A 14,200-nucleotide genomic window follows, 5' to 3' on the forward strand; every position below is an offset into this window, starting at 1 on the left:
CTCTTTTTGGTCGTCTTGCCTGCCGCGCAGAGCGATCCCTTATCATTCTCCCGCTCGCGCTGATAACAGCGGCATGGCATCTGCATCTGTATCTGGCGGCGGCTGTAGCTTTCGTTATCGCCCGTCGTGCTGCCGCCGATGGCGATGCCGATCTTGGTCTTCGTACACGTTCGCACATCCATGGGCCGCACATATACTTATTGTCACACGTTAATTGGCATTTAATTAAGCGTCGAGCGTCGTCGCCGCTCTTATTCCACTGCGAACGGTCGACTGGCGCGGTTCTGAGTATACGGTGTGAACAGAATCCCTTTTGTGCGGCGAATAAAAGGCTGGGAAACAAAGGATATATATTTTTGATTGAATTATTCGATGTAATTTCGCGACGGCACCATAGCATAGTAGGTAGCTGTCGGTAAACCGGTTCCAAGCCCACTTTATTGTATAGCTTGCCAAAAAAAGTGTAGATGCTACTATCTCGCGCAAAATCTGAAAGCTCGGATCATACGATATTTTCTATGTGCGGGTCGCGACCGATGTCTGGTTATATTGGGTAGAACGCAATACCATATAGCCACCACCGATCGGCCAGGAGAGCGAGAGCGGCATCGGCATCCCGCAGAGAGAACGCTGGAGCGGAGCGGCCATCATCTCCTCCACCATTTTTCATCAACAACATTTATATTTTTTTTGCCACCGCAGTAGTTGTGGCCGCTGCCACCAAAGGGTCACTCTCGCGTCTGAATAGTCGCGTTTAATCGTCGGGTTCGGTACGTTTCCGAGACCACTTCCGATCACTTACCCGCCGGCTGATGCCGGAGCATCACTACTGACTGACTAGTAGCACTAGCGCGCGGAGCCAGTCCACGTCAAGGGCGCAGCATAATCATCATCATGTTGACGACCGTCCTGAACTTTGCCCAGCGCGTCGCCGAGATTTCTTTGCTCGGCGGCATCGAGATTGCATCAGTTGCCCTTATTGTCTACTACATATTCGCCAAAACGAGGTGAGTGCAAATGGGCGCAGATGGAACCCAAATAAATCCCATAAGCCACCTAGTGTTTTGGTTGGTGTAGGTGCTGTGGGTAGTGTGTGTATCGCCCCAACCTCCAAGTTCAAGTAATGCTGGCGAGTAAGAAGCGCCGTTATTTTTAGAGGCGCACTCGCAGTTTATCCAATGCATGCTAAATGAAGCACAGTGGGACCTGGCTACATAGGTCGCAAGTCCACAGTTCGAAAGTTTTCCCCTAGTTTCAGTGGGTTTTCATATCTTATCGACATGGGCTGTTGTTTTGGCTTAAACTTTTACGGTCTAGATTACTTTAATTGCATATTAATGTCATGAAAAGCTGGATTGCGCTCCTCAAAGTTCAAAGATCCAGTTTATGAACAAAAACAATGTATCAAATCAATTATTTTTATATTTTCTATAGATTAGTGCACATATATGATTTCGATTAGCTGATAAAATATTTGTTTAAACAAAGGTTAGATGAGATACAGAACTCATATTTTAAGCTTTCTCCGATGATTTTACTTATAGTTCTATAATCAATAACGAACACACAGATAATAAACTTTCGTGATTAGAAATACTTTGTATTCCCATTTTTTTAAACAAAATCAACTTATTTCCATCGGTGCGAAGAAACGAACCAACAGTTAAAGATATGCATACATAGTTGTTTTCTTTGTCGATGCTCCACTGTAGTTATGTTTTGTTTTGGTTTCGAGCGCACAACAGGTGGTTGCTCCATTGGCCATGACTCACAATGCACCTTTGTGCAGTTGGCCCTCCGTAGAATGCAAATTGCTAGGCTTCCGCCTATCGTCCACGTGCTAACTGGCACTGGGGAGGCTGCGTTGGGTCATTGGTCACCGATTGACGTCACCCGGGCGTCAATAATGTTGTTTGCTCCGGCACAAACACTTTCTCCCGCCCCCAGCAGCTCCCCTCCCTCCTGCCGCCCACTGCCCATCGAGTACTCTCTTTGCGAGGCGCAATTGGCGATGGTGCACTCGCAGTGATAACCAACGAATCCCCCACCCACATTTCGCCCGCAAATCATTCTTGGCAACAATTATCGGAACGATTGTCGCTGTTAAATTCGTACCCAATTATCTGATTAAGATTGCACAATGGCTATTCTCGCAATCTCGCTGGATTTCTTGCCAAAAAAAAGTGTAGATGCTACTATCTCGCGCAAAATCTGAAAGCTCGGATCATACGATATTTTCTATGTGCGGGTCGCGACCGATGTCTGGTTATATTGGGTAGAACGCAATACCATTTATATTTTTTTTTGCCACCGCAGTAGTTGTGGCCGCTGCCACCAAAGGGTCACTCACGCGTCTGATTAGTCGCGTTTAATCGTCGGGTTCGGTACGTTTCCGAGACCACTTCCGATCACTTGCCCGCCGGCTGATGCCGGAGCATCACTAGTGACTGACTAGTAGCACTAGCGCGCGGAGCCAGTCCACGTCAAGGGCGCAGCATAATCATCATCATGTTGACGACCGTCCTGAACTTTGCCCAGCGCGTCGCTAATCAATTATTTTTATATTTTCTATAGATTAGTGCACATATATGATTTCGATTAGCTGATAAAATATTTGTTTAAACAAAGGTTAGATGAGATAAAGAACTGATATTTTAAGCTTTCTTCGATGATTTTACTTATAGTTCTATAATCAATAACGAACACACAGATAATAAACTTTCGTGATTAGAAATACTTTGTATTCCCATTTTTTTTAAAAAAATCAACTTATTTCCATCGGTGCGATGAAACGAACCAACAGTTAAAGATATGCATACATAGTTGTTTTCTTTGTCGATGCTCCACTGTAGTTATGTTTTGTTTTGGTTTCGAGCGCACAACAGGTGGTTGCTCCATTGGCCATGACTCACAATGCCCCTTTGTCCAGTTGGCCCTCCGTAGAATGCAAATTGCTAGGCTTCCGCCTATCGTCCACGTGCTAACTGGCACTGGGGAGGCTGCGTTGGGTCATTGGTCATTGGTCACCGATTGACGTCACCCGGGCGTCAATAGTGTTGTTTGCTCCGGCACAAACACTTTCTCCCGCCCCCAGCAGCTCCCCTCCCTCCTGCCGCCCACTGCCCATCGAGTACTCTCTTTGCGAGGCGCAATTGGCGATGGTGCACTCGCAGTGATAACCAACGAATCCCCCACCCACATTTCGCCCGCAAATCATTCTTGGCAACAATTATCGGAACGATTGTCGCTGTTAAATTCGTACCCAATTATCTGATTAAGATTGCACAATGGCTATTCTCGCAATCTCGCTGGATTTCGACCAGCTTGGGGGTCACAAAGAAAGCGTGGCATTCATCTCGTATCGGTGGGCAATAAAAGTAAAGTAATAATCCAAAGTGGTGATCCACTTGTCCTAGACCTCTAAAAAATAAATTTTCCACAGCTCGAGATGATTGTGAAGTCCACTCTAAGATTAGCGAAAATATTGCTTATACTGGATTTAAATTTATGCTGTAGTCTCATCGATCTCTGCTTTAAGTTCTCCTGGAACCTATTTTGATATTACTTACACTATAATGGTTAAATATTGATCTTAATATTCTAATCGTAGTTAAGGAAAACTTGTGGAGAGATGTGATTATATTTGAAAATCTTTGATATTCCCGTTGAAGGTTTTCTTGTCGGATCGGTGGGTTTCGTCCTCTTCAAGGCAATCCATGTCCGAGTCCAGGCAGAACGTCGTCATATGCTCATCCGACTGGGTATTATCCGATGTGGTCACAGAGGGTGTCCTGGGCCGCAGGCGACGTGCCTGGTTACTCCAGGGCTTCTCATCTCCCGTGTGTGGCCACTTCTTGAGACCCTCCTCCTCGTGGTACTTTATGTAGGCGCGAAGTTCGACGATCCGTTCCTTCTCCTTTTGGATCTGCTGGTTGAACTGCGCCTCCATCTTGCAGAAGCCCTTTAGGCGGCTCTCGTTCTTCTCGTGCTCCTGCATCTGGCGATAGAATCCCAGGTTGTCCGATGCCCGCTGGTCGGCCTGAAACTTGCTGATCTTGCGGTAGAGCTGCTGGAATCGAAGCGGATCCTCAAAGTAGTGGGCCACGTTTGCAGGCAAGTTTCTGTCGATCGGAATTGCTCGCAGATCCCGCTTGCACAATGGGCACTTCTTTTCTGTCGAGGATTCGCTCAGACAGGAGGCGCACAGGACGTGTTGGCACTGGGTCATGTGGAAGATCGTTGATGGCTCGACGTTGCGGCGTCGATAGCACTTGTTGCAGTGGATTCGAAACATTCGAAAAACCAATTGTTTGCAAACTAAGAGTTTGTTGAACTTTATTCAGCTGCTTTGGAGCGTCTTTAATCTAACGGGTTTTATCCTTTCCAGTCTGGCCACTCCGGTGGCTGCGCGTCTGGCAGCACTGACCCCTAATTGAAATGCAGTGTACACTCCTTATAATGAACTTATTGCTTTGAAAGGCGCAGGAAATACAGACTTCTTTGTTTCATTGTTTAGTTTTGGCATCATAACTATACGAATTTGGCTTTCGATTCCAAAATTCAATAAATTTATTTTCTTAAGCGTATAAATGGTGGAATTCGTTTAAGTATTCTCTTTACAATCGAGTAAGTCGTCTAATCAAGAAAAGGTTCCGTGACAAAATAATTCAGCGTAAACAGATTGGGGTATATAAAAACTTGATGAGAGGAAAACGTGCTTTTTAACGTAATGCGAACGTAAAAGCGACAGCTGATGAAATTATTTTTGATTTAATTAGGCATCCGTCTGGTTTTGATAGTTGAAGTATGGTTTCAAGTTCACCTAAAGATTAAGAGCCCGTTAACCACTCCCTTTATTGTTCAAATAAGTTAGAATTATATTTGGAATTCAAAATATTCATCGTATAGCATTTGAGAAACATATGTAAAAAAAACTTTAAACAGTAGCGAACAAATGTTTAACCTCTGAACATGTCAGCTGATTTTCAAGCGAATATGATGATACTATTGTATGTATAAAAACCATACAAAGCACGCTCAAAGTTCAGTTCTGCGCCATATTTTATGAACAACTAAACACTTATCAATAGCGGCACTACTCAAAAACATACACGACTTTCCGTATAAAAATATATACCCGCTGATGACTGCGTTGGGCTAATGAACCCTGGCGAAGTTGGACTGTAGACCGCTCAAGTAGCCGAATAATAATCGAAGAGGTGTTGTGTTGTTAATTGCGTGCTCCTGATTTGATTGCAGCACCACCCGCGTTGGCGCTACTTTATTTTATTTATTAATAATGATTGATTGTAACGCCATCCCTATTCATCCGATTACGATTGCAGGGCACCGGTAATCATCGCTGGCCTGTTTCCCAATCTGAATCTGAGCTACCGGACGAGCTACCTCAGCAAGATCAACACCATACGCAGCGATCTCCTGGTCACTTTGCGATCATCCAATGTAAGTTTCCCCGCCTATCAAGCACCCATCCTCCATTAAAGTTAACCCCACTACGTAGTACACGCCGTGACGCAATTGCAGGGAGTGTCTAGTATCGCAGATAAGCAAACATTTCCACTCAATGAATTGTAAATACCGTATCCGTATTGCAATTCAGTCAAAGTCCGCAGAGTGATTAATATATTTGGCAAAAAATGAAAATATTTACCATCATAACATTGATTCTTAAAATTTTAAATTACAAATACATTTTTCAACTAAATTTAAATGTTCAAAAAAAGGTTTTTTTAAAAAATTGCACTATTTTAAATTAAATACTCGTGGCGTTGCCACCTCATCCTGCCAATCGATAACAGTCCTGAAAGCTGAGCAGGACCTATCGGCCGTCGATTTCCTGCAAAAAAAGCCGGGCGCATGGAAATGCGTAAATTCTAAACTTACAATTTGAAAGTGCTGTAGAACAGTAGAATCTCTTGTCTATAATGCCCCTGGAGGAGTTTCACGCTCGCGGCTGGTTCGAGGTACCAATTGACCCGCCTGCAAGACGTCTATATGTACGCTAGTTGCATCACAATCACACAATTGTTCCGATCGTTTCATTACAGGAGCCCAAGACGCAGAACTCGGTGGCTCATGGCATTGGGACGCAGAATATGTTGGAGCTGACCCCGCATTCGGGTCAGAAGCCTTTTAAGAAACTGTTCGACTGGGGCGTGCTCTTCCCATATGTAGCCCAGGTGGTGCGCAGCGAGAAGTTCGAGTACCGACAGGTGGGTGACCCCTTAAAGCTCATTAAACATGTACTCACCTTGAACTGCATCCCCTTAGGTCACCGAGATCGTGCACAATGATGCTGTACTGAAGCATGCCATTAAACAGGCCGCCGAGCAGACGCTGCGGGAGCAGAGATATGCTAAAAATGGTCACCGTCTGCTCACGCGCAGTGCTAGTGGAGATCAGGAGGCGCAGGAGGAGGAGGACGAGACGAGGGGCATATCCTATCAGGCCATTCTGCGTAAGCAGGAGCAGCGCGCCATTAGCATACTGAAGGACATGGGCTCCACTCTGAACAATGGCATGTTGGCCTTCACTTCCTGGATCCTGCACAAGTTGCTGCCCTGCTTCCTCTCCGGCGTCGTTACGAACACGAAGCAGATCGAGATGCTCAAAACAGCCACAGAGCGTTCGCCGGGCACTCCGCTGATCTTTGTGCCGCTGCATCGCAGCCATTTGGACTACCTCTTGATCACATGGATACTCACGAACAACGATATACGCTGTCCGCTGGTAGCCGCTGGCAACAACCTGCAAATTCCGGTCTTTGGTGGGCTCTTACGTGGTTTGGGTGCTTTCTTCATCAAACGCAAGATTGATCCTGTGGAGGGCAAGAAGGACGTGCTCTATCGCGCTGCTCTACACCTGTATCTGACCCACGCCTTGAAGCAGGGCCACAACGTTGAGTTCTTCATCGAGGGCGGACGAACGCGCACTGGCAAGCCGTGCATGCCAAAGGGCGGCATACTCTCTGTGATTGTAAACGCCTTCATGGACGGCAGCATACCGGACGCACTCCTAGTACCAGTTTCCGTGAACTACGAGCGCCTCGTCGACGGGAACTTTGTGCGCGAACAGAAGGGCGAGAAGAAGATACCCGAGTCATTCGGCAAGGCCATTTCGGGCATTTGGACGGCCCTGAAATCGAACTACGGCCTCATGCGCATCGACTTTAACGAGCCCTACTCGATACGTGAGCTGGTCAATTCGTACAAGATAACCCGAGAGGATGGAAACATTGCCAAGGTCTACAAGCCATCTGCCAGGTAGGCTGCCGAAGATGATTTGATATGTTTCTTATGTGATTGAATATGGTTCGGAATATTAATATATATGTATACACTCTTATGACAGGGTGCTACAGCACAATCAGTCCACCTCTTCCTTGTACGGCACCGATGTTGTGTGCGAGGAGCACCGCAATCTCATCGAAAGCATCTCGCGCCAGGTGGTCTTTGACTGCGCCGCAGCCACCTCTGTGATGTCCACCAATGCGATAGCCTTTTTGCTGCTCACCCGCTTTAGGAACGGTGTCGAGGAGCAGATTCTGTCGGAGGCTCTGGACGACTTGCGAAACTCGCTGTCGAGCTGCAAGGACATCGGTTTTTCCGGGGAATCCTCGCAGATTGTGGCATATGCCTGTGACCTACTCGGCTCAGGTAGGCCGACCGTCGTTTTTTCTCCTCTGACATCCTGGCTAATTTAGTTTTAATTGTTTAGGTCTTGTGACTCGCACTCGGGATGAGAACGGGCGTTTGGTGATTAAGCCTGTGAATTCAGTGGAAAGCTTTATTGAGCTGGCCTACTACTCAAACATGCTGACACCGCACTTTGCCCTCAGCTCGATATTGTTGACCACCTTCCACTCACTGCTTCCGGAAACGGAGAATAAGAAAGACGCCGCCGTGTCGCGCAAAAAGCTGATAGACACCGCGCTGGAAAACTGCCAGATCTATCGCTACGAATTTATTCTGAACAAACCGACGAAGGTGCTGGAGAATTTGCTGTACCAGCAGTTGGACGACCTCTTGATTAGTGGTTGCGTTTTGACCGAAGAGGTAGCGTATATTAAACTTCGCCTTTCTTGCCATTTGAGTATAATCTAATTTCAATGCTCCATAGCTGCACGACGATTTGCCGAATGGCGTTGAGGGCAGGCGCTTGGCCAACGCCCTGGCCGACTGCCTGGACGAAGACGACTACGACGACGTGCGCGCTGGCGAGGCGGATGAGCCCAAGCTGCTTTTCGCCAGCGAAACCCCGGCGCAGCAGCGCTACATTTGCGAGGTGCTGGCGCCCTTCGCCTGGACGTATGTGACGGTGGCGCAGTCCCTGCAAATACTGCACAAGAACTCCATGCTGGAGTCTGAATTTATAAGCTTTGTGATCAACGATCTGAGCATCAAGGTCAAGCGCGGCAGCTGCATCTATGGTAAGTGGCGCTTTATGCATCAATAGTTACACCTAATGCAACCCCAAACTCACTTTCAGCCGAAAGCATATCAACCGACTCCGTGCGCAACTGCCTGAAGCTGTTGGAGAAATGGTCTGTGATCGAGGTGTGCAACCAGCAGGGCATGCGCCTGATCTCACTCAACACGCTCTACGAGATGTCTCGTGAGTCACTCAACTCGATCGTGAAGAAGATCGACGCAATTGTACCAAAATTCAACTCGGGCTACTTCAGTGTAACGCCTTAAAAATGGGCGCTCACTTTATTTTTGGCATTCATGTTTTATCCTTGTATAGTGCATATCCACTTAAGTTTAAAGTGCGTACTCCTAGATCTTAGACTTAGCTATGTCTAGTTTTATAGTCATACGAGTTTATATATGCCAAAGTGCTAGCTTTACTGTAACTAAGCGACAAACAGTGAAATATGAACAAATTTCTAATGTATAATTTAAAAACCTTTTTTATATGCGGCCTCTGTGCGGCAGGACAAACGAAAACAATATCAACTGTACTGAACTGATTGATTAAACTTCATAACTTTATAATAGAACATCTTACAAAATAATCGTCTCACTTTATTTTCACAACATCCATCTGCGCAGCGCAATCTCCACTAGATTGTCTCTAAAAAACATACGTCATAACTTTTAGGAAATAAATACATGTGGTGAGAGTTAAAAATATTCCTTCATAATACAACAAAAATGTAATGTTAAAAAATGTTCTTCCTATCTAATTGGCATCCATTACTCGTCCTTCGCATCCATTGGCTCATCGTCCGCACTTATGTGTTTCACCTTGGGAGTCTTCTTGGGCTTCACATGGATACGAACGGTGGGTGCTTTTGCCCGTCGCATCTGCTTCAACTTGGCATGGGCCTTTAAAAGGAGAATAGGTTTATAACTCCATAAATTGGGTGTTTCTTGAACAGCTCACCTTAATTGCATCATCCTTGAGTTTGCCGCCGATCTCGCCGGAACAGCGCTTTGCTCCGCAGAAGCAGGCCTTCTTACTGTTGTTCATTAAGTCGTCCCACAAGTAGTTGAAGGTGAGCTCCGTGTTCTGAAAAGGGCAGTTTGATCAGTTATACCATCACCATGTGATCAGTGCCACTTGAACGTACCACTGGAATGTCTTTGATTGCAAATATGCCCACACGATGGATGCAATTGACGGTCCACTTCTGGGTCTCGCAGTTGGGCTCGCACGAATGGTTCATGAAGCGAGCCAAGTTGCCCTTCGGTCCCGCATCGATTATAAAGTCCTTTTCCACGCCCAAGAAGTAGTAGTTCTCGTCGCGATCCCGCTGCTTCTGCTCCATGCGCCGCTGGAACTCGGCATGATTGATCACCTCGCCCACGTACTCGATGACAAAGTCGCCCGCGGCTATGGGCTCACGGTTGACGAGCCCAAATCCCCGCTCGTTCATGTAGACCACCTCCAGACGTGGCGACTTGCGTTGCTCAAACATTCGATTCTCGCAAAGACTGCCAGCCTTGCAGTATTCCGGATTGCATTCATTGAACAGCATGCGGTTGAGGCAGCCAGCCTCCGGGCCACAGGGATGCTCGTCCACCGGCAGGCAGTTACAAGTACTCAAATCCTCTAGATTCTGCGAGAATCGCAACGGTGGCACCGCCTTGTTGGTCTTGATTTTCACATATGGAGGCGGATGGAGCTTAATACCACTCTGGCGTCCCATGGCCTGTTCCTGCCGGCGGGCTTTAATGATCGTAAGGAAGCGCGACGCCTCTTCCACGCCGGTCGTGTAGTTACGAAACAGCTGCGACTTGGTCTTATGTCCATCGCCCGTATCCCCCTCGATGTAGAGGTAAACGCGACGTCGCGAAATCCAACCATGATCGTGTGTGCCAAAGAATCGCACCACAAAGTCATTTTCGCCGTGAGCCTTCTTAAGTATATTGCTGGGCACCTCAGTGGGCGGCAGGATGATGGCCGGCCACCAGCGGAAGTTGTTGAACTTCGCCCACACTATCTCGCCGTACAGCGGCAGACGACCGCTCTCGCACTCCTCGCAGATGTAGTTCTCGTTGGTCTTGATGGGAATATTCCGGCAGTGGGCGTGCACAGCAATGGGGCACGTTTCGCAGCATACCAATTCGCCGCCTTTGACGCAGATGTAGCACCACAGAACATTGACGTGGGCATCGGCCTTGGCGATGTTGTGCCGCGGACAGATTATGTTGGTGGCGTTGAGCATCTGGGTGCCGGCTGGAATGCAATGCGAGTCCTGGTGATAGGTGGCCGGGCAGCGAACGCACTTGGCCAGTTTGGAGCTGCCCAGCTGCTGGAACCTGCCGCTGGGATCGTTGGAGACGCATGTGTGGCACACGTGCCGTGGGCAACGTGCCGAATGTTTGCTGCTGCTCGCCTGCGGCCAATATTTGCAGCAACTCGTGTGAAACCGCTTGCCACACACAGGCTGGCTGCATGTCAGGAGCTTATCTTCGATTGGCGTGTGCGATGGTGCATCCTCCTTCCGGGGAGTGCTGGGAACAGCTGGCGATTCAACTTGGTGGCAAATGACACAGCCTTCCGGTTCGCCCACATTGCACTCATGGCACACCAGTGAGGTACCAACGGCACCAACTTCCTTGGCGTCGGCTGTTACATGCTCCTCATCGGGACTGGGAGATTTCGATGTGGGTGAAATGACCAGAGCCTTTCGACTGCCTATTTTGGGCATCGGAGCTCCTGTCTCCTTTCGTTCCAGGCAGTCGGCATGCAGCCAGCTCGAGCAGGTGCGCGAGCAGCGCACAAGATCGGATCCCGCCTGGTAACAATATTTGCATATGGGATCGCGGCTAAGCCCACGGAAGAGATACTTGCTGTCCAGCTGCAAGATGTCTTCAATTACTTCCTCGATGGGCCGGTTGACGGGCTTCTTGGACTTCGGCGCCTCGGAAAGGCGACGATCTGGCTCCGATGGTGCGGGCGTTGTACTTGGTGTCACTACAGGAGTCATGCTACGGCGCACCATCAAGGTCATAAGGCGATTCGAGAGTCGCTTGACAGTGCCAACACCGCTGCCACGACCAACCACCGACGAGCCCAAAGGCTCGTCAATTTTCCCGCTGAACAAGTCGCGCTCTAGCTCGCGCAACTGGAGTTGCCTCAGGGTCCAGATATTGCTGACCACGGAGACCAGAAGGCTCTCTACTTTTTCATCTGACCGGTTCATCATTACATATTCCATGATGGCAGACAAGAGCTGTCTGAACTCGGGATTCTCAGAAACGGAGCTGTCAACAGTTGTTATGGTCTGTGAAAGAATTTCCGCCAAGCTGTTGCTACCAGTATCCGCTTCGGTGCCATTGCTCAGTTTGCGGCGCTTGGCCCGCTTTTCGTTCTTCCTCTTTATGGGGGAGAAGGCCGGACTAAAGGGCGACTCCGAGCGTTCTCGCTTCACGGCCAGCAACTGTGTGCCTTGCTTGTTGTGCAGGTTGTCCGTGGAGTCGTACAGGCTGCTGCCCACGTCAGAAGTGTCCTGCATCATATACTTGGTACGGTTGCGTTTTTGTCTATTGGGAGTGCTGAAAAGTTAAACCATATTTATTGTATTCTCTGTGATAATAGGGAAAGCGAGGTTTGATCTACTTACACAACGTTCTCGTACGTCTGGTAGAATTTTTCGAGGCGATCGGAGTACGGGATCTGGGTCATAGCTTGCGCCTCTTCGATGGCCTGTCGCCAGATGACAACCTTTGTCCGCTTGGGCACCATCTGACGGTACTTGGCGCTCTTCGGTCCATGCTTGATTCGCAATTCCTCGCGCATATCTTCGAAAGCCTTCAGTCCGGCAAAGGTCAGCAGATTCTCCGTCTTAATCCAGTTGCGGCGTCCGTTGTCGGCGAAGAAGCGCACATGCACTTGAATGGGAACGTTGGCGTTGTCAAGGAATGAGCGCTGAGCATGGCTCGGCATGTTGCCCACAATCTGGCCAAGCGGATCCGGACACACCATGCAGGGCCAGAAGCAGTACGAGAAGACCTTGCCCCAAAACAGATCACCAGCTTGGTAGATGGGCCAACCGGGATCAGTGACTATGGACAGGCCTTTGGCGCTATCGATGCTCACAGAGGAGGGGGATTTGATGGATGTGGCGAGTGCCGTGGAGCTCAAGTCGGGTGGAGATTTCAGATCCACCTCCGTGGAGGAGGTACTTTTTTCCAGTTCTTTCGGCTCTTCAGTGATAACCATGAAAGTGCTCTCTACTGGATTCCTAACTATATCTAAGCTGATAGTATCCTCTTGCTTTATATGAACATCTACGGCTGCTTTGTGCTCAGCCTCAGTCTCTGGTTTAATGGAGATCGCGGTAGTTTCAGCCACTTGATTTGGGGCTTCTTCTGCTGCCTGGTCAACTTCCTCATCTATTGGCTCCGTTTTCACTGACTTTTCGTCAACCCCTTGCTGGTTTTCCTCCTCCAGTTCGAGGGACACTTTCGCCTTCGACACTCTCTTAATTTTGCGCTTTACGTGTTTGCGAACGAGTGGCCGTATGACCAGGTCCTCGGAGCCCGTCTCGAAACCGGTGCTGTTGGGCGAACTGGCGCCGTTCTTGATTAGCAGCTTTTCGATAGGGCTCATGTAGGTCTTGCTGGGCAGCTGATTAGCGCTATCGTCTCCACCACCTCCTCCTCCCCCGGGGGTCCTTGGTGACGCATTATCATGGGCCAGGGTGTCGCCAGCACTGCTGTTGTTGTTCAGTGCCGCCGCTTGGTTAACGCGTCGCCTCGTCGTGCGTATTGTGTCATCGGAATCGGAAAGCGGCGTGGGTGAGTTGGCATTGGCATAGCCAATATATTTGGGGCTCAGCGCCGACTGCAAGTTGATAAGATCTCGTTTCCCTAAAGCAGCACACACAGGCGCACACACAAAAGCAGATATATTAGCATATGGACGGCATAAGGCAGGGTATATTTCGCCATTGTTACACTCACTGTTCACCATGGACACACGCTGTTGTTGCTTTTTTTGGACTGGCGTCTGCTGCTTACTCTCCAGGTCGGACTCCTCCCCAGCGGGCTCTGCGCCGTTCTGGCCGGGGTCTTGGCCGGACTTGTCCAGCAGTCGAACCGGAGTACTGTTGTTGGTGTCCATCGGTATTTCAACATCATCGCCTTCGGTGGCCGCCGACTCGTCGTTGCCCGCAGCCACTTCGTCGGTGGCGGCCAGGGAATCGGACGCGGAGTTGCACAGGACATTGCCGTGGGCAGCGTCGCCCTCGATCTCAGAGTGCGCGTCCGTGCTCAGCTTCATTCTGCGGTCCAGTTTAATCGCGCTCTCGTCAATTAAACACTACCGTTAACTCGACAATTTCCAAGAACACAGAGGCTTCGCTTGCGCCAAAACCTCGATTGCAACCGTGGGCATCGCGGTAGCTATCGATCCATCGATACGATCGCTAAAAGGCGTCCCACATTCCTATCGATTACCTTAGCAAAGACTCGCACCGTTATGCACAGTGTGATGATGTTTTGTTTTACTTACAGTATCGTTATATAAATAATACTTTCTTATAATAATTTTTAGATTAAATCATAAACAAATCAATTAGTTATGTACATACACTTTCAAAAACCTATCGCGCCGCGGGGTGTTTATTCACTCGCTCTCAGGCATCTCATGCTATCCAATACAAATTCCTAACTACATGTTTCTACCCCTTTTATATGAATTTCTTGTAAAGGTTTCTTGGCCACGA

At 48.5% G+C, this 14,200-nt stretch overlaps 3 protein-coding genes across 4 annotated transcripts; 1 reads left to right on the forward strand and 2 right to left on the reverse strand.

Moving 5' to 3' along the window:
* The first annotated feature begins 274 nt into the window (after window positions 1–274).
* On the forward strand, window positions 275–9,028 carry LOC6618730 (glycerol-3-phosphate acyltransferase 1, mitochondrial). 2 transcript variants are annotated; one of them, XM_002042952.2, is made up of 8 exons: window positions 275–1,007; window positions 5,346–5,463; window positions 6,069–6,233; window positions 6,292–7,283; window positions 7,372–7,676; window positions 7,738–8,075; window positions 8,140–8,449; window positions 8,509–9,022. In XM_002042952.2, exons 1-8 carry the CDS (start codon window positions 895–897, stop codon window positions 8,715–8,717), a joined length of 2,550 nt encoding a protein of 849 aa, XP_002042988.1. In that variant the 5' UTR covers window positions 275–894; the 3' UTR covers window positions 8,718–9,022. The 2 variants fall into 2 exon arrangements, with proteins under 2 accessions (XP_002042988.1, XP_032578978.1); XM_032723087.1 differs by lacking the exons at window positions 275–1,007; window positions 5,346–5,463 and adding an exon at window positions 5,878–5,984 and having other exon boundaries at window positions 8,509–9,028.
* LOC6621235 (RING finger protein nenya) lies at window positions 3,622–4,742 on the reverse strand. Its single transcript, XM_002045378.2, has one exon. It carries the CDS (start codon window positions 4,292–4,294, stop codon window positions 3,638–3,640), a length of 657 nt encoding a protein of 218 aa, XP_002045414.1. The 5' UTR covers window positions 4,295–4,742; the 3' UTR covers window positions 3,622–3,637.
* On the reverse strand, window positions 9,027–13,830 carry LOC6618732 (probable histone-lysine N-methyltransferase Mes-4). The gene is made up of 5 exons (XM_002042954.2): window positions 13,437–13,830; window positions 12,095–13,343; window positions 9,596–12,026; window positions 9,409–9,534; window positions 9,027–9,350 (listed from the first exon to the last, which is right to left on the reverse strand). Exons 1-5 carry the CDS (start codon window positions 13,753–13,755, stop codon window positions 9,219–9,221), a joined length of 4,257 nt encoding a protein of 1,418 aa, XP_002042990.1. The 5' UTR covers window positions 13,756–13,830; the 3' UTR covers window positions 9,027–9,218.
* Between the last annotated feature and the right edge of the window lie 370 nt (window positions 13,831–14,200).

The sequence above is a fragment of the Drosophila sechellia genome, chromosome 3R, assembly GCF_004382195.2.
Source record: "Drosophila sechellia strain sech25 chromosome 3R, ASM438219v1, whole genome shotgun sequence".
Lineage (NCBI taxonomy): Eukaryota > Metazoa > Arthropoda > Insecta > Diptera > Drosophilidae > Drosophila > Drosophila sechellia.